The sequence below is a fragment of the Camelus dromedarius genome, chromosome 14 (assembly GCF_036321535.1).
Source record: "Camelus dromedarius isolate mCamDro1 chromosome 14, mCamDro1.pat, whole genome shotgun sequence".
In the NCBI taxonomy this organism is placed as follows: domain Eukaryota; kingdom Metazoa; phylum Chordata; class Mammalia; order Artiodactyla; family Camelidae; genus Camelus; species Camelus dromedarius.
The window spans coordinates 5,658,857-5,677,708 of NC_087449.1; the positions used below are offsets into that span (position 1 = coordinate 5,658,857).

General features: G+C 39.0%; 1 protein-coding gene across 2 annotated transcripts in view; it reads right to left on the bottom strand.

The window, feature by feature from the left end:
• Positions 1-792: 792 nt before the first annotated feature.
• HS2ST1 (heparan sulfate 2-O-sulfotransferase 1) overlaps positions 793-18,852 on the bottom strand; it is a 157,531-nt gene continuing 139,471 nt past the window's right edge. The window contains exons 4-7 of one of the 2 annotated variants that reach the window (XM_064493373.1): positions 16,911-17,049; positions 9,866-9,963; positions 7,181-7,338; positions 793-5,770 (exon numbers count right to left, since the gene is read on the bottom strand). In XM_064493373.1, coding sequence (XP_064349443.1) covers positions 5,541-5,770; positions 7,181-7,338; positions 9,866-9,963; positions 16,911-17,049 — 625 coding nt within the window. In that variant the 3' untranslated portion in view covers positions 793-5,540. The remainder of the gene's footprint in view (positions 5,771-7,180; positions 7,339-9,865; positions 9,964-16,910; positions 17,050-18,852) is intronic. The other variant, XM_010974661.3, reaches the window with a different exon arrangement.

The window sequence follows — 18,852 nt, forward strand, 5'->3', positions numbered from 1 at the left end:
TATTTATAAAAATACCTTCTCTAAAGTGACACAGCTGGTCTTCCCCAGAGCCCGAAGGGCAGGCCGGCTTCCTGACAAAACTCTCACGCAGCACAGAAAAGCTACCAGTTATTAGTCTGTCCTGGGCCAGTACTTGGTATCTGTCTTGTCCAACCTTTACACCAATATTGTTCTCCCCGCTGACTAGTCACATTGCTAAACGCGGGTCCATTTGACTCTCAAATCCGTGCTCTGTTCTGCCTCTGTGGATACAGACCAAATTCCCTGTTGAGAAAATGTGTCACTGAACTGGCATTTTATTTCAACCCAGTATCATCTAATACTTGCTGGGAACAATGAGCCAGTGGCTGAGAGCTGGGAATCTGTGCAGTTGAGAGTTTCTCCTTTAAGGGTCAGAAATGTGTATCTCTCAAAGAAATATTACAGACGTGTCTCAACTGTGCAATAATGTTAATCACATTAACTTTTTTTCTTTCAAATTCCCTTTTGATTCTAAGTTGATAGCTCTTTCCTTATTTCCTCTTTTTTTCTAATTAAGTATATCCATCCAAAGTCTACTTTGGAAACTTTCTCTCTGAAATTTCAGTTCCCATGATGAAGTCCAAAGCAAAAAGCAGCAGAGGCCTGTCAGTGTGCATGTCACAAATCGGCCAGAAAACCGCGACAGACCAGGGGGGACGCGCACCCCTTTCGGTGACAGTGATGCCTGAGGGTTAAGGTGATGACGCTGAACACTGAGGTCCGTCAGTGTCAAGGCTACGGAAGAAGATACGAAAACAGGACACCAAACCATTTTTCCCCTTCCCACTGAGTGTTTATTTTATAGCTTTTGCATCAGGTAGTCAACTGAAACACTTCGACAACAGAAAGCTGGCAGAATGTAAGGAAAAGGAGTGATTATCTCTCCAACAGATGTGACAAAATGGTTTCAAGTTGGAAACAGTATTGCATAAATGAATCAACTGAACAGGGGAGGGAGAGAAGAGAGAGAGAAAGCAGACAGAGGAAGGAGCCAGTATCTTCCAACATGGATTGTGAGGGTTAAAAAGGCACTGTTTAGCTGTCTGTGTATTCATAAAACCAAAGTCAAAATATACAATCCACGTTTGTCAAAATTACATTCGACACTGCTTCAGAGATGCCCACACACCTGACTCCCAAAGGAAAGCTACAGAAGCTGTCTGAAAAAATCAAGTGGACAGGACCAGTCTGTCTTCCTCACAGGGTCACCTGCCATGTGTTTTAAAGAGATGCCCATCAGGATCCTTCTATAAATAGTACTGCAAAGGTCACAAAGCTGCGCGAACTTAAGTTACAGGATAAATCTGACTAGCTGATCGCCCAGTTCAGTCTTCACAATTCCCACTCCAGGAAATCAGAAAGGAAGCTCCACTCCAGAGGAGCTGAATTGGCAGTGCATCTGGAGCAGAGTTGCGTTTCTCCTCAAAAGGCTGCCTGAACAGCAGTTTAGCTGGCATCTGCTGGCAGCTTTGCGGAGGGTAAATGGATGCAAAAATTCAACAGCAATTGCCTTGCTTCCTCTCAAAAGCAAATGGCACTAATTTATGAAGAGGCGAATTTTCAGATCATGAAGTAGAAGCACCTGGGCCTCTTAAAGCCAGACTTTGTAAAAAGTTTACAGTACTGGGTGCTTCTCGTAACAAAGGATTCTGGGACCATAGGTGTGTGTTGGAGGATGATCAATGGGAAAACCTGGATAGATGGTTTACACACATGTTCTCTATGTAGAATCTGAATATAAATTAAAGTACCAGCTATGCATTTGGGAACCAGCCTTTAGTTAAATTCTCTAGTGCTTTTAGAATTTTTATTTCATTTTATTAGAAAAAGAGAATCATTGTCTACAAACTATTTTCTTTCTAGCTATGCAAATACAATGAGCAAATCATTTGCAATATCAAAATACGTTTGTAAATCACTGATGGCACTGACAAGTTTAGGAATTTCCAATAGGACATATATTGAGAAAGAGCAACAGTAGATTTCAAATTATAGGCATTAACTGAATTTTTAAGAATAGAAAGTAAAATGCAAAGTTTAAAAGTCAGTAAGGTTTTCTCTGATTTTCAGTCATTTAAACCCAATCATCAGGGATTCGGAAGCACCCAATATGTTCCAAGTTGCACAAATGCGTATGGATGATAGAAAAGTAACCCCCATGCAATATTTTAAGTGTTGCTATCAGATATATTTAAGTGATACTTTACAGATTAAAGCTGGGTAAAATCAAAATATATCCTCCCCAGTACGTTTTAAAACAGTCACAATAATTTATCAACAGTTGCCATTTCACAGCAATTAGAAAACAGGAGTTGATACAAGTTGAACAAAAACATACTTTTTCCTCTTTCAGGAAATAAACATATAGATACATACACATACACACGTAACATCATCTTTTAAAATTCAAAGTGGTTAATTTGCTTTTGTATTATATAAAAAAAATTTTTTTTCTCCCATGATCAAAAGACTGAAAAAGCGCAAAGGCTAAAAAAAGAAAACCACATTTGCCACTTTAAAAAAATACATTATTGTCTCAGTGGTTCTATTGATTGGATTATAAAGTTAGGTATCATAAGGACTCTGCGCTTGTCAGACTCCTAGGATGACACTGGACCACACGGAGTTAGATGGAGCCCTTCCCCAGTCTCTCAGAAGGATGCTTCTAACCCACCCTAAAAGGTGACGGAGTAAATGCCCCTATTCTGAACTGCTACACTGGGAAAGAAAAACATGCCCACCTGGAAGCAATCTATGTCGTATAAGTTTATGAATCTGTGGGAGAGGCCGCCTGAATCAGAAAGCTATTCTTTGGATATATGTTAGGAGCTTTTGGGGAAGTATATAAACTCTTTGAGGCCCTCTCTAGAGTACAGGTTCAAAAGTGATTTCTCCATAAATAATCATGTTACAGGGATTGGTGAAGTACAACCCATGGTCCCTATCTGGCATGTCACCTGTGTTAGTAATAAAGTTTTATTGGGACCCAGCCATGCTCACTCGTTTATGTGCCGTCTACGACTGCTTCTGTGCTGAGACGGCGGAGCTGAGTCGTCATGAAGGCGACCGATGGCCTGCAAGGTCTGAAACACTCTTCATTCTCTGGACCTTTATAGACGAAGTTTACTGACCCCAGACCTAGTGCGCTATGTGCTACTCCAGGAACCTAACGGAAGTGATGCTCCTCAAGAGGAGGTCAGCATGTGCTCCAAGCACAACCTGCCTCCTGGGGCTCCTCAGCAGATGAGTGTCGGGTGCCCTGTCCTGAGCTGGTGCTTCACTTCCACGCAAGGAAACCACTCATATGTATTTTCAATAAATATCTGAAAAGAGTATTAAGTACACAAAAAAAGAAAGAAAGCCAAACAAGGAAAGTACGCCTGTTGGTGTCCTCTTAATATGTTCCTATTTCGGGGGGCAAGGGGTGCTAAAGTGATTCTTTCTGTCAATGTCCTTGAACTTTAATTTTGTTTATACATGTCTTTTAATTAGCAGTGTTCCCTCCTTTTTCCTCCCATGTAATTGATAACCTTTAAAGCAACCTGCCTAAAATGCTTTCATCGTTTGGTGAGGCCTTGTTCAGGAACATGTATTTAAACGAAACATATTAAAGATTCTTCTTTTAGAAAATGTTTCTAAAAATTCTTTATCTCTGTGACTCCAAGAAGCGGAAGAAGATAAAGAATGCACAGGGAAATTAAACTCTGCAAAATAGAATATACCTTAAAAACCAGAGGTATAAAATAGCTACCATTTCTGAATGGTTAACGTAAAGTCAAAACAGAAAAATCTTCCAAATTTGAAGAGCAAATTTTCCCCTGTCCTGAGTCAGTTAATGAAGTCTTTTTTTTTCCCCCCCAAACAGGTAACCTCCTGAACTCAAGCAGCTGCTCATGAATCTGTAAGAGTTCACAGGTGTTTCAATATTTCAATAGTTGTTGAAACAGGGAAGATAAAACACCGAGAAGCTATTTATCAAACACAAATTTATATCAGGGTTAACTTTTTTTTTTCAACCAGCTTAAGTGGACTTTTCTCCTTCTTTGTTAAAAAATGAATGGTGTAAACTATACGTTAAAGATGTTTCCATAACACCTTACATTTCTAGAGCACGCTACAGTTTTCAAAGTGCTTTCACATGCCATCTCGTTTAATCCTCACAACACCCCTGTGAGGTAGGTACAGCAGGTATTATCATCCTCATTTCAAGATGAGGAAACTGAGGCAAAGAGAGGTTAAGTGACTTGCCCAAGGTCACACAGCTGGTAAGTGGCAGAGCCAGGAGAAGAAACCAAGTTTTCTGACTTCTTGTCCCGCACTCTTTCCACTTGAACTACCGCCTCCGATCATGAATAATGTACTGTCTATCCAAATGGAAAGGTTACTGAAGTTCATTTCAGTGATGTCTTAACAGTAAAGTTAAATGAGAAATACAAGAACAGTAGGTCTGATGGTCTTACTCGACATAATAAAACTGGTGCAAAACCACTTTTGTCTAATTACTTATAACTTTTTGGTCCAAATACATAAAATATGCAATATTTACAGCATTTTCCTTTTTTTATTTTTTGTAAATGCAATGCTTTAAAACACATTATAAAGCACCTTAGTAAAAATAGTCTACAAGAAAAAGTACAGAAGAAGTAGGAAAACCCTACCCATACCACAGCTCACTGATGGAATTATAATATGGAGTCACCGGTACCTCAGTTTACAGCTTGATAAATAACCCATGGAGAAACAAATGCTAAACTTACTTTTTTGATATGAATGTGTGGAAGCCTTAGCTAAAACTTCAGGCAATGTCAACATTCTTTGAAGTGTTTCCCCAATCCTAGATATGGGGGAGACAGGAATGAGAAATACTGCTTTGATTCTTTTTACAGTATTAGTAATGGTTTAAATTGATTTTTAACACTAATAATCTTTTTTTTTAAGAAAATAAAACAATCTACATAAATATGGGCAATTCCAACTGCAGCAGAAACATCCTCAGCAAACATGATCAAACATCCCAACAAATGTCATGAGACGTGATTCACAAAAACAAAAACAAAGCACGCACTGCCAGTTAATAACACTATTCAGTAGAGGTGTATAACCCAAACCTCCAGGTGAAGGTGGAAATAGCAAATGGATTCATCTTCACTCATGGTTAGTTGAAAAAAAAAATGCTTTATCAAAAACAGAGTATCAGAACTTTTCTGAAACTGTATTTACCTTTTCTGAATTTGTATAAACCTGCTATGTGTTTTTGTTAGCTGATGTGTAGGTTTTGTCTAGGCAGGAGGTTATGACTCCCACCAAAATTTAACCAGGAAAAAAAAAGGCTGAAACTTAAAGTTCCTAGGCCACTGACATATCAGGCAGAATCTACTTCCTTGAGGTCACTGTATCCTAACTCAGCTCAGTACACACTGTCTTGTACACCGATCAGCAGTCCAAGTTGTGGAGCTGAGAACTAAGGTGAAGACGGGCTCAAAGTTTTAGCTGGAGACTCTAACTGCCATACCTTGGACTCAGTTCGATTTAGGGTAAATCTTTTCATAGAAAAAGTTTTGGGCGAGGATGTAGAGGTCTCCGTCTTTTTCCCGCACGGCATGGGCTCGGATGAACTGGAACTGCTCCAGTGCAAACTCGTAGAACTCGTTCTCCATTTTCCAAACGTCAGACTGCTGTAGCTTCGCGATGGTTTGTTTGGTAGGGAGCTTCTTCTCTGTGGTTTTCCTAAGATGGGATTTCTTTCCTACTTACAAAGGGAAAAAAGACAAGGAAAATAAATCCCAAGAACACACAAAAGACCAATGCCCCTTTATTTGAAGAGTTGGTTTAAGTTAATATGGCACATGGAAGGGAGGTAACGTAACTGTCTTGTATTGATATCATTCAGGCAAAAATGGTGCCCTAATCATACTAGAACTGTGATTTGTTCGTTTATAATGTAAATCCTTACCCTTGCTAAAGAATGAGATGTCAAATAACAAAAATTAGAATCGCCACTCCGTAAAGCGTACAGGCTGTCCTTACAACGCTGCATTCTCAAAGGCTTGCTGCTCTAACTAGTTTATTTTTTTAAAGTATGATAAAGTATCTATTTTCAAACTTAGTGCTAGTTTCTCATAACCTGTAGTCTCTAGAACTATGTGCTAGAAGCTAGGGCATATGCACACCCTAGGCAAAGAAGTTTTTTGTTTTTGTATGTTTGTCTTCTTTTGCTTTTATAATTTAATCAAAATAAAGATTGCACACTTTCAGAACTACAAAGTTCAGTAGTTATTACACGAGGTGAATTAAAGTAGTAAATCTAGTCATAGTGATAAAACCATTTATCCACATTCCCATTTAATTACATTAAAATGATCATTATAAAAACAGGTAAAATTTTGTGAAAATATCCCTGTTTATTCTAGCTTAGAGGAGTTGTGCCCCCAACAATGGACCATCAGCACAGCATCAGGTCCTCAGTCATACACCAAGTTTTCCATCCACAGAATTTGTCAAACGGATTTGGTGGCCCGACAGCGATCTGTTAGCCCATGTACCAGATCAAGCATGCCGCTCTCCTCATCAGCGACTGCTCCTTATTTCTCTAACATGCGCTCTTCAAAGGTGAGGGGACAGGTGGAGAAAACCAAGGCTCCCTCACACATTCCCAAACCATCAATATCCATGAGTGTATCTTATCAAAGAACAACAACAAAAAAATCAGAATGAGCTGGACGAGCGCAGTCACATGCAGACGTGGAATCCGGTCGAGGCTGCCGGGGCACTCTCAGGAGTCCTGTGACAGACACAGCACAGGACCGTGACTAATGTGAGCCCGCCTCGGAACTCTGAAGGGAGGAAGGCATGGCCGGCACCACTGACCACCACACGTTTCTGCGGCTGGCTCTCCAGGCTGCCTTTCCACTGTTCCCACAATGCCTTTGAATTATCATCTCATGCATGTTTATTCCTTCAAAAAATATTTAATGGACACCATCTGTGCGCCAAATACTGTTTTGTATTGAAAATGGTGAGGAGGAACAGACAATATGCCTGCCTTTCCAGAGTTACTTCTTGTGCTTTACTCAAGAAACTTCAAGTCACACATATGATTTCATGTTGCCAACAAACAAAGTAAAGGACAACTTTAAAAAGAAACCCATCCTTTGTGTACCTGTACGGTAGAGTTCTGTGGCGCCCCTGAAGAACCGAGGCAAAGCTGCCTCCAATAACATGATAAAATCTTCAAGCTCTTCTGTAACTCCCACCAGAAAGTATTCATTAACCAGGTTGTACTTGGCTTGATCCATAGCCCACCTGCTTCCCACATTCCTAAAACCAAAGAAAAGGAATAAAAAAAAAAAAAAACCTGATTGTGAAATCTGTTAAGTATTTTTGATGCTTTTGATAACGTATGTTATGGAAAAAAACAGATAAACACACGTTCATCCAAAGCCTTACTGCCCTTTTATTAATGTCCTTTGGGAGGCACTCCTGTTCCTAATTTCCTTTGCTTCTGTCCCCAATTTCTGCTCAACTATGCAGTGCTAATTCAGACTTTATTAGGGGATACTTAATATGAACAAAGTTGAGGGCAGTATAAAAATGTGCATATATATCCTCCCATCTGATTTAGTGTAAGTGCATTTAATTTTTTTTCAACTACAGCTGACCCTTGAAAAACATGGATTTGACCTGTGCGCATCCACTTCTATGCAAAGATTTTTCAGCAGTAAATACTGCAATACTACCTGGTCCGTGGTTGGTTAAATCTGCAGATGCCAAGGAACCTCAGATACAAAGGCGCCAACTATAAATTATACTTGGATTAACCCCCACCTTATTCAAAGGTCAACTGTAAACGAAACTTTATTCATTTTGAGAGCTCTCTAGTAATTCTGTTTACTGCCTATCTTAATTTATGAGGTTAGGTTTTTCTGAAATTTCTTAAAAATAGAAATAGGGTAAGCAAATGGTTCTGCTAAGAATCCTTTATTTTTATTTTTCACATTGTCAGCTAGTGGCTGGTAATGGAGATTTGGCCCTGAAGAAACTATGCCTTTGAGTTCTTTTTAGCAATGGCATTCGCTGATCCGAACTCTAAGCTCTGCCTTTAAGCAGTGTGATACTGCTGGCGATCTCGCCTTTCTAAGTTTGCCTTCTCAGCCATTAAAAGGCTGGGATGGGGAAGTAAAATAGTTGATTTCTAAGGTCCCTCCCAGTTCTATGAATCTATGAAAATGAACTTCTAAAGAGATAATGCCCAATACTCTTTATTGTTCTAAGATGGGGGGTTGGCAGACTCTCCCTATGGACTCTGCAGGCCACACGGTCTTGGTCACAATCACTTAACTCTGCCCTTGCACTGTGAAAACAGCCGCAGACAGCAAGCAAACAAATGGATGTGGTTGTCTTCCAATAAAACCTTATAAAAACAGTGTCCAAATTGCAATTTGCCAATTCCTGTCATAAGAAAATGATTAAAAATTGAGAAGACATCCTTTCTATGCTTCCAATTTTTCTTATGCTCCTAGAGTTGGCCCTTTAACAACATGGGAGTTTATGGGCACCAGTCTGATCCAACCCCCCCACTCAGCCAGTCAAAAATCTGTGGGTAACTTTACAGCCAGCCTTCCAGATCCCCAGTTCCATAACCACAGATTCCAACTGTGGATTGTGTAGTACTGTAATATGTATTTATTGAAAAAAATTTGCATATAAGTGAACTCACAAAGTTCAAATCTGTTGATCAAGGGTCAACTGTATTGTGCTTTGATGTAATCTACTGACCAGGACCTTACAGTTCACAGTAACCCAGTGATGACCAGGACCTTACAGTTCCCAGTAACCCAATGATATGTCCCAAATAATGAAGGAAAGAACAGAAGGCATTCCTTTCATCTTTTATCATGGTTTTAAGGAAGATACTAACTTTGAATGTGTTCCTGTTTTTTTTTCTACTTTTACTTTTAAAATGATTGATTAGAACAAATATATATGTACATTATTTTTGTTTGTTTGTTTTTAACAGACTGTTTTTTTTTTTTTAAAACAGTTTCAGGTTCACAACAGAACTGAGCAGAAAATATAGAGAGTTTGTACACAGCCCTCCCCACCCACACATATGTACTCCCCTACCCTCAGCGTCCCTTGTCAGTGTGGCATATTTAGTACAATCGATGAACCTACATGGGCACATTATTATCAACCAGAGTCCATAGTTTACATTAGGGCTCACTCTTGATGCTGTACGTTCTATGGGTTTTGACAAATGCATAGTAACATGTAGCCACCACTACAGTATCATATGGAATAATTTCATTGCCCTAAAAATCCCCTGTGCTCCATCTATTCACTATGTACCATTATTTTAAATTGAAAACTCAGCACATTCTGAGGAAATAAACCATTAAAAAATAAAGTATCTTTACTTTACCTTGGCATTTCTCAAAGTCAGATCGGTCTAACCAGGTGAATCATTTACCCAGTGAGCCTTTTTTGATCTAAGATGGATAGCTGAAGCATTAAGCTCAGGAGAATGAGGTTTATGAAATGACCCCGCCTCCTGATTCAGACGTCCACTAGGACAGAGCAAAGTACGTAGCACCAAAAACAAAACCAAAACAAAAAGAGAGAAAAAAACCAGCATCCGAGAAACCACTGCAGGCATGTTATATGTAAGAACCCTTTTCATGCACCTAAAGGTAACCACACAACTAGGCACTACTTAATTACGTGCTATCTTCAGTCTAGTCTCTCACTCATTCCTTACGCCCAGCCCCTGACTAACACATTCCCCCTTGAGAAACAGATTCTGGAGAGAACAGATTACTGATGGAGGCTAACTGCATTTCCCTACCAGCATTCTGAGCTGTGGCCGCAGAAGAACGGGATTTGAAGCCAGAGCTTCTCGGGAGCACAGTCTGAGCCGCCCTCAGCCACACATTCATCAAAGGTCTGGAATAAAGACAAAGCAGCACATGTGAGCCAGAAACCCAAGTCTCACCTATCAAGTATCTTAATGTGGTAAGTTATTAAATAAATGGCAGCAGTGGGTGGGATGAGATAGTGAATTGAAGTGATCGGTTACAAAAACATACTTGAGATACTGAAGAAAGTTAAGCACGGATATCTCTCACATCTTCATTTTATGCCAATGTTTACAAGGATTCTTTTACTATACGAATGGAACACTCCCCCAGATAATAACCTGTCCTCGAAAATAAGTAGTGGTTTATGTTGAATTTGTGTATTTATATTTTCTATCCCCTTACCAAAGGAAATTAAATAAAAACAAGGATAAAGATACTCCTTGTGAAATAATTATTTGTAAAGAATATGAAGTCGGACTACACAAGTCTTTTCCCCTTTTCTTATTAAAACAAACAAGAAAATCATCGTACAAAGCAGAAATGACCTCAGATTCTCATGACTTGCATGCCCTCCTCTCCAAATGCATCTCACTAAATTAATTAGAAGGGAAAGAGACTCACAGATTATGGATCTACAATTAAATCAACTCCACTTTCTTGAGTACCTACTGTCTGTCACAGGCATTTTAACAGGAGGCATTATCTATGTGAAATGACATCAAGATACCAGAGAACAAACTGAGAAGCTCAGCCTTGCATTAGACATCTATAAACACCACCCGTTATTTGAGAAGAGGGAGGATGAGAGAGTAGAAATGGAACACACCCAGGTCCAGATCCCCGAGTTTCCAGAACCATGTTTAACTCTATTTTAAGTAAGTCTTTACAGCCTTCAGACCTCACTTTCTAATCTATAAAATTAGATAAATTCAAAGGTCCCTTTCAACCAAAAATCTATTGAGAATAGGGCCCCAGATCCTTAGACCTGGCTATGGGTGAAGCTATAGTGGAATAATTATCTCCGCTCAGGCCAACATTTAAGAGGCATCGGCAAACTGCAGCCCACAACTGATCTGCCCATTTCTTTTACAAATGACCTTCGCCATGATTTAGGAAGAAGATCTACAACTTGGGTTTGAATCCTGAAGCCCAGAAAACCTAAGTTTTATGTTAGCTTCCTTATCCAAAAAAGGAGGGCACAATCTTCCTCTGAGGAGGAAATAAAATCATGGATGTAAAAGAATCCACCTCAAAGACTGGTTCACTGCAGGCATTCAATAAATGGGATGTGTCTATGTCTGAGTGTGTCTCTGTCCCCACCTCTCCTCCCTAATAGTCAAATATAATGTTTTGTTGGTCCTTATTCTCCCTGACCTGTATAGCATTTGTCTGTTTCCATAGAGTCACTATGGGGACAAATTTGGGAATGTAAACATCCACTATTGGAATTAAAACTGTTTAAATGAATAAGCACATAAAATGGCTATTTTAACCCAAATTCTCTAGTTAGCCAACTCCTAATCCTGGGTTGTTAGAAGTCTTTTAATATTTCAAACAAAGACAATTTGTAGCTAATCTTCAAGCCTATTTTTGACCAGTAGTTCAAAATGTACTGGCCTCCTCTAGCAGTCTTAAGAGTTACCATTAAAATCCATTCCTCCTTTCCTCCACAGTCCTAGAGTTTAGCCTCTTGTGTAGTTAGGTATGGCCATATGACTCAGTTCTTGCCAGCGGACTGGGGGCAGAAGTGATGTGAGCAGGTTCTGAGTCACTTGGTTAAAAGGAAATTGGTGGCTCTTCACTTCCCTCCTTCCCATGAGCTGGAAGGCAGATGTGGTGGTGACTCAAATTCAACCAAGTGCATAAGGCAAGTCCCTAAAGGACAGCAGAGCAACAATATGGCAGGAACCCAGCTCCCTGAATGACAATGTGGAGTAAAGCAGCTCTATAGCCTGGCCCTTCACCTTTAGACTTTTAATGTATGATAGAAAAAAAATCTTATTTAAACATTTGGGTTTCTTTGTTTTAGAAGCTTAATATCTACACTAACTAATCCACCTATTAAACATTTTATTAGACAATATAAAAAGTAGAAAAACAGTTTGAGTTTTGCCTCCTTTATGGCTCCTTTTTACCATTTGGCAGAGGTGTTTCACTCCCATCAACTAAAAGAAACAAGCCAGAGATGGCCAGTAGCAAGGGAGAAGGAAAGAAAAATAACAACTATGAATAATCAAAAATTGGTGAGCATATATGAATGTGCTAGGTCTTAGCATATAACGGAAATTCCTGTTTCTTTATAAATATGTGATGAATAAAATTTCCTAGTGAGAGAAGCCAAGTTAACGCAACTCCATACCATCTTTACTACATATAACTTGATGAATCAGTCCACTAAGGTTTTATTCAGGATGAACTGCTGCACTCACTCCAACAGTGACAAGAGCCCCGGGCTTCTCATATCACAGAAGAAGACTGTCACTCAAACGCTGGTCACCAGAACTATCCCGCTTAGTTGCTAACTTCTACTAGTCTTCTCCTAAACATTTTGGTCACATTTGAGAAATAGAATTTTTCTATAAATATTTCTCTCTTACAAAACTTCAAGTTCTTAAAATAAAAAGCAAAAACAAACAAATGACATAAAAACACTCCAGATCCCGTCCTCTCCCACAAAACCTAGTTCAGTATACCAGAGAAACAAAAAGTGATGGTCTGCTTTTCCACTTAAAAACCGTCAATGCTTAGAAAAAGCAATTCTTTGTGACCTAGATACAGATGTTTTTTACAGGTACAAAATATCAAAATATTCTTTACACTATTTAGATTATTAGCTCAGATACTTAATTCCTAAAATTGAAGGTTAAAGTCATTAAACAAAATTTGATGCTTGATAGTGATGGAAATTATATTTACATTCAAACCCTTTTCTGCAAATGATCTTGCTTCTTATCTTATATAGAAAACTGATGCTAAGAGTGAACTCCTGTGATTTCCTGCTTAGGTTCAAGCTTATCTGCATCTGCAGCCCCCACTGCTCTCATCTTTAAAGAAGCATTTCCTCCTATCTTTGAATACCATTCTCACTCCCCTCTGAGATCCTGCTCCATCCATTTTTTTCCAGTTTCTTCTATCATCACCCCTTGCTCTCTTCAGCTCTATTAATATGCCCAAGTGTCTGTCATCTTAAAGAAGTATTTTCTGATTTCTTTTGTTCCTTTCAAAGCCAAACTTGTATTCAAGAGCAGTCTTTCCTCTCGGTCTTAATTTCGTCTCTCATTTACTCCTCCATCTTTTTGATTCCACTTAAACTCCTTTCTCGGACATCCCTAATGACCTCCGTGCTGACAAATCTAACAGCCTCAATTCAGTAGCCTCTTTGCAGCTGAAATTATTTTCCCATGCATTTCAAGGACTTGTCAGGTTTGTCTTCGGATTCTCTGACCTCGGTCTCCTCGGTGTGCTCCCCTCCTTCCTCTGTCTATTCCTTAAATGTCGGTACTCCCCAGAGCTACAGATTTGCACACCCTCTTCTTCTTCATCCATTTTTCATTTAGTCCTCTCTTCATGCTCTCTGTGTCTCCCAAGGGCAATTTCATTCAGTCCCTTGTTTCAACTCCCACCTTATGCTGATGACTGAGACAGAGGAGACTGGTCTACGACAAAAAGTTACCAAACCTTTAAATATAAACTGCAGAGATATTACCTTGCTTTCCTGTGGCACTTTTTACATATAAAATACTTTCTAAGCAAACAGTAGTAAGCTCTCAAATGCCTTTGTGAGACAGGATAGTAAAAGCCATGCTCCACAAGTAAAAACCGTGGTCAGGGGTAATGAACTGCTAAGGACTAGGGAGGCAACACTTTGTAAGCCAGTGGTGGGACCACGTAGTGGCTAAGTATGGATTTCTTCTAACCTCATTAATATCTTTTATAAATTAATACATATTTTAGGTAGAATATTCTAAATTCATTATAATTCAAGAAGTCTAGTTATTTTAGAGTAAGAAATACAAAAAGCAAATTGGAGAAGGAACTGGGGTCTCTGGGACCAGTGGGGACTTCTTAAACATAACCAGATTGGCCCCTTAGATTGTTACTTACACTTAGGAAAAGAGTATATAGTTATGTGCAGTGACTCCCTTGCTGTTCTGCTGACAAAACAATTAATAAAAATGTTTAATAATCTATAGGGCAATACAAACCCAAAATATCTATAAAAGATATTTACATATTTAGAAAATGTGAGTGATGAGGTTTCCATGCATAGTTCTTTGGAAGCCATAAAAAGGCTCATGCTGAAAGGAGGATTGAGAAACAAACTATTCAGACTTGGGTATTTGGTTATATAAACAAATATATTTTTATATAAATATATATAAATAACTATTTATGAATAAATAAATATAAATATAATATAAAAACAAAGTGTGCCCGTCACTTGAAAGAAAACAACAGACAGTGGTTCTCAACTGGAGTGTTCCGACCCCAGGGTGACATCTGGCAATGTTCAGAGACATTTTGGGTTCTCACACCCAGAGGGTGTCAGGGGGGATGCTACGAGGCAGAGGCCAGAGATGCTGGTAAATACCCTACGATGGACAGCCCCACAACAAAGTGCTATCTGGCCCAGAGCAACAGTGATGCCAAGACTGAGAAATCCTATGGGAGCCAGTGATAAAAGTTAAGCTTTCAAGTAAAAAAATAAAAAACTTTAAATTTATTTTTGGAAAACTTCATCTGTCACCATAAGCCTGACAGTGTCCCAATACTTCAAGACTTTTCTGATGAGGTCAGAGGTGATAGTAATGAATGTGAATTTTTGACACTCAAAAAATAAATAAATAAACAGGTGCATTGAGATGTATTTTATAATGACATAAACAGCCAATCCAAGCCCTATCATCATTAGGGTGAAAAATGGTTACATTTCCAGGCTGGAGATGGCATACTTACCCAAAACATTCAAAGATGAAAGGGAAATTAAATTAAAATATCTGCCTGCATTTTTCTGTGGAAAGTTTTTCCCATAGAACATTTTTCTCTGGAACATACCTCATAAAAATATCGAGTAACATGCTGCATTCCCTCCCTCCTTTTTAAAGGATATAGAGAGGTTGAGACTGTGAGCTCTGGAGTCAGGGTGCTGGGGTTTAAGTTCCAGCTCCCCCACTCACTGGCAGTGTAATGCCAGGCGCGGTACTTAACCTTTTCGTGCTCCGGCTTCCTTAATCTGTTAACGGAGACAATTACAGCAACTATCCCATAGAACGGTTGTGTAGACCACTTGCAAAACTACACAATATGACTTAAAACAGAGCTGGATACACAATAAGCACTCAAGAGATGTGAGCTATTATTGTTATTCTATTAAGTATTATTATGACCAAATTCCCCAAACCACACAGGACAGCAGCCACAGAACCAGGGTATCCAGGTGTGACGTGACAAATGGTGGACGCAGGAACCTACGTGACTATGAATTCGTTCCTTACCAACGTTAATTCTCCTTTAGTTGAAGGAGGGAGGTGGATACTAACAATTACCAGATGAGAGCTAGTGTAAATGATGGGGCTAAAATTAAAATAGAAAGCAAGCAGTTAGCACGGAAGTGAATTCAGAAATAACTAACAATAAATTCTAAAGCACTAGGTCACAACAGAGTTATATTATTAGATTTTATAAAATTTTGCACAATCTCCATAGTAATATAATTACACATTTTTTTTCAGAAGATTAAATAATACTAAGAGATGAGTGGACAGTGGGGGAAAAAAAAGGTACTGTTTGGCTCAGAACCTTCTGTCTAAAGCTTTGAGACAAAGGAAAGAAACAACAATTTCTAGAAAACATAAAAAAGTAAAACAACAAAAAAATTGCCTCCGCATGTGACACAAAGGGCACATCTAACTTAGAAAAAAACTCTTTGTTGGATGTTAGTTATTACAGTACATCAAGTATCTAGCATCACTACCACACATCAGTTTGGGTTGAGAAGGTGCAGAACTCCCTCGCTGAGCCATCTGCTCAGCACTTACAGATGACTCGGCACCATGCTAGATACGGGGCAGACAAAAGTGAATGAAATACAGCCCCTGCTTCAGGAACTTCACAGCCTCCTGAAGAAGACACACATGTGAACAAATAATTCTTGTACCACAAAATAAATGCTTAAAAAATAGAGATTTGAATGGAGTGCAGTGGTCTGGAAGCCTTGAAAGGGACAAGAGGTTAACATTTGAGTTGGATCTTGAAGGTGGACAAAGAGTTTTCCAGAATGAAGCAGAAACATTCTAAATACAGGGAACAACACACGTGCAAAAGGTATAAAGCAGTAAGTCTGGAGGATGGTGACATCTCACATGGCTGGGGCGCTGGGCGCCTCAGGGAAAATGAGGTGGAGAGGGTGGTCTCAGGTCACATCAGACTCTGTCTCCTGTGCCCTGGGCAATCCTGTGAGCAATGAGGTCCCAGTAAGGGCTTTCCACCAGAAAAGTGACACAGTTTGGTTTCTTAGAAAAACAACTCTGGGGCGACTCTGGAGGATGCACTTAAATAGAAGACAACTCCATCTGAACCTGCTAAGTAAGAACTCTTTTGAGCTACTGTTCTCGTCTTGCCTGAAAAAAAGTAGCTTCTTTAACAGAAGAATGTCCCTAAAGAGATGATCACAAATCAATATAAACCGCTATCATCAACACTATGAGAACCAAAGCATGTACACAAACATCTCAAGTGATAAATAACTATAATGGCCTTGTAGAAAATTCTTAACAGGACTATAATAAAACAAATATTCAGCTCTGGAACAAAAGTAAAATGGCTTTTAAAAGGACAAAACATCACATATACTTCAAAATATCAACTACAAAGTGGTTTGACTTTCGCTTCTTTGTACTGTTGGGTTCTTTTCAAAATTTCCTCAATAAGCAAGCAACGTCCTTGTAACCACTAATAAATTTTAAAAGCACCCTGTTCATTGCATTTCATAAACAATTATCTTTACAAAACATCTTAAGACTAAAATATTACCTTTTTGTCTCCTTGTTTTCGTCGTCTTAACCCTGGTCTATAATCATCTCCAAATCGCAGAAAGTAATAGTAAGAAACTAGCCTCTCGATAGGGTCCCTTATGACATTGATGTAAACTGGCTTCCTCTTCACACCAAACCTGAAACGGGACAAAGTTCGAAAGATGAAATCGACATTTTCACTCCCTGTGGGGTGTCCTGAAATTACGCGTTTGAGGTGTTAATTCTATACTGAAAGAACATGAATTAATGTAAATAAAACAGAGTATGTGGAGATTGACGAACTATTTTGTGATTATTTATGTTACAATCCAGCAAAAAATAAGAATTTTAAATTTACAACTGAAGATAAAGGAGAGAAGGGAAAATTGAATGAAAAATAATTTAAAATTTTACAGGCAAGAATTACATAAAACATTTCAATTCCACGGAGCAACGAGTCCTCATTTCTGGCCCATCAAGCTAGATAAACACTATCAATGGATACAGCAGAGGCCCACACACATGTGACCATTTGAGCCTACCTTCTGTGGCTGCTAATTTTATTTATTTTTTTAAACATTTTTTATTGAGTTATAGTCATTTTACAATGTATGTGTCAAACATACATATATTCATTGTCACTTTTTTTTCGCTGTGAGCTACCACAAGATCTTGTATATATTAACAAAAACAGACTCATAGACGTAGAATACAAACTTGTGGTTGCCAAGGGGGTGGGAAGGGACAGACAGGGATTTCAAAATTTGTAGATACTGACAGGCTTATGCAGAATAGATAAAACAAGATTATACTGTATAGCACAGGGAAATATATACAAGATCTTGCTGCTAATTTTAAAGATGAGATAGAAGTGAAAGCCTTTAAGTTCTCAGCATTATTTCCTTAAGGAATGACAGAAAGTTGAAGGAAAACAAAAGGCTTTTACTTCAGCAACCCCTGCAGACCCCAGACCTACCTAGCTGGTCCCTGTTCCTATCCTCACTCGTCCCAGTCTTGAACCTTAATGTTATCTCGACACTCTGCGTTCCTTCATTCTTCCTTTAGCAGTTACAACAAGCCCTTTTGTTTTTCTCTTTTGTGGGCCTTCTCACAGACTTGACCGGTCTTCATCATTACCTTTCTCTTCACAACTGCCCTCTTCACAGGCCCCTTGCTTGGATGACTGAAACTAGCTGGTTTTCTTGAATCCAGTCTCTCCCCTTTCAACCCATCTTCATAACAATTCTCAACTGCTATTCCTAAAACACTGTTAATGGGCTCACTCATCTTAGGAACCTGAAATAACTCTGCTGTTTACGCTGACATCACACCCAAACTCCTTTGCCTGGTTGCTAATGTCTGTTTGCCTTACGCCTTGGGTACCACTTTACTGACCTAACTTTATTTTCAACTATCCTCAAACAAGAAACCACCTACCCGTGATGGTTAGGCCCCCCCCGTCCACCTTCACCAATGTACCATACATATTCCTATTTCTCTTTCCATGCCTTTGCTCATTGTATCTTCCTTAACTGGAATGCCATTCTTGTTTTCTATTCTTTCCTTCTATTATATCAATTCATCCAAAAAAACACCATTTTTGTGTGTGTGTGTGTAACCAATATATGCCAGGAACTATTCTAACACTAGGAATAGAGCAGTGAATAAAAAAAAAAAAAAGACAAAATTCCTTGTCCTTCTGAAATTAGCATTCTACTTGGGAGAGAGAGAATATAAACCATTAAATAAGTTAGACGGTAAAAACACTAGTACCAATGTTAGACAGTAAACACACTAAGGGGAAAAGCAGTGCAGCGGAAGAGGATACAGAGACATGGGGAGAGCACAGTGCAAAACAGGGCATCACCATCATTATGTGATGAGAAGAGAGCCATGTAGATGCCTGGGAGAAGGGGTTCCAGGAAGCTCAGACTGCCAAGTCAGAAGGCCCTGAAGCAGCT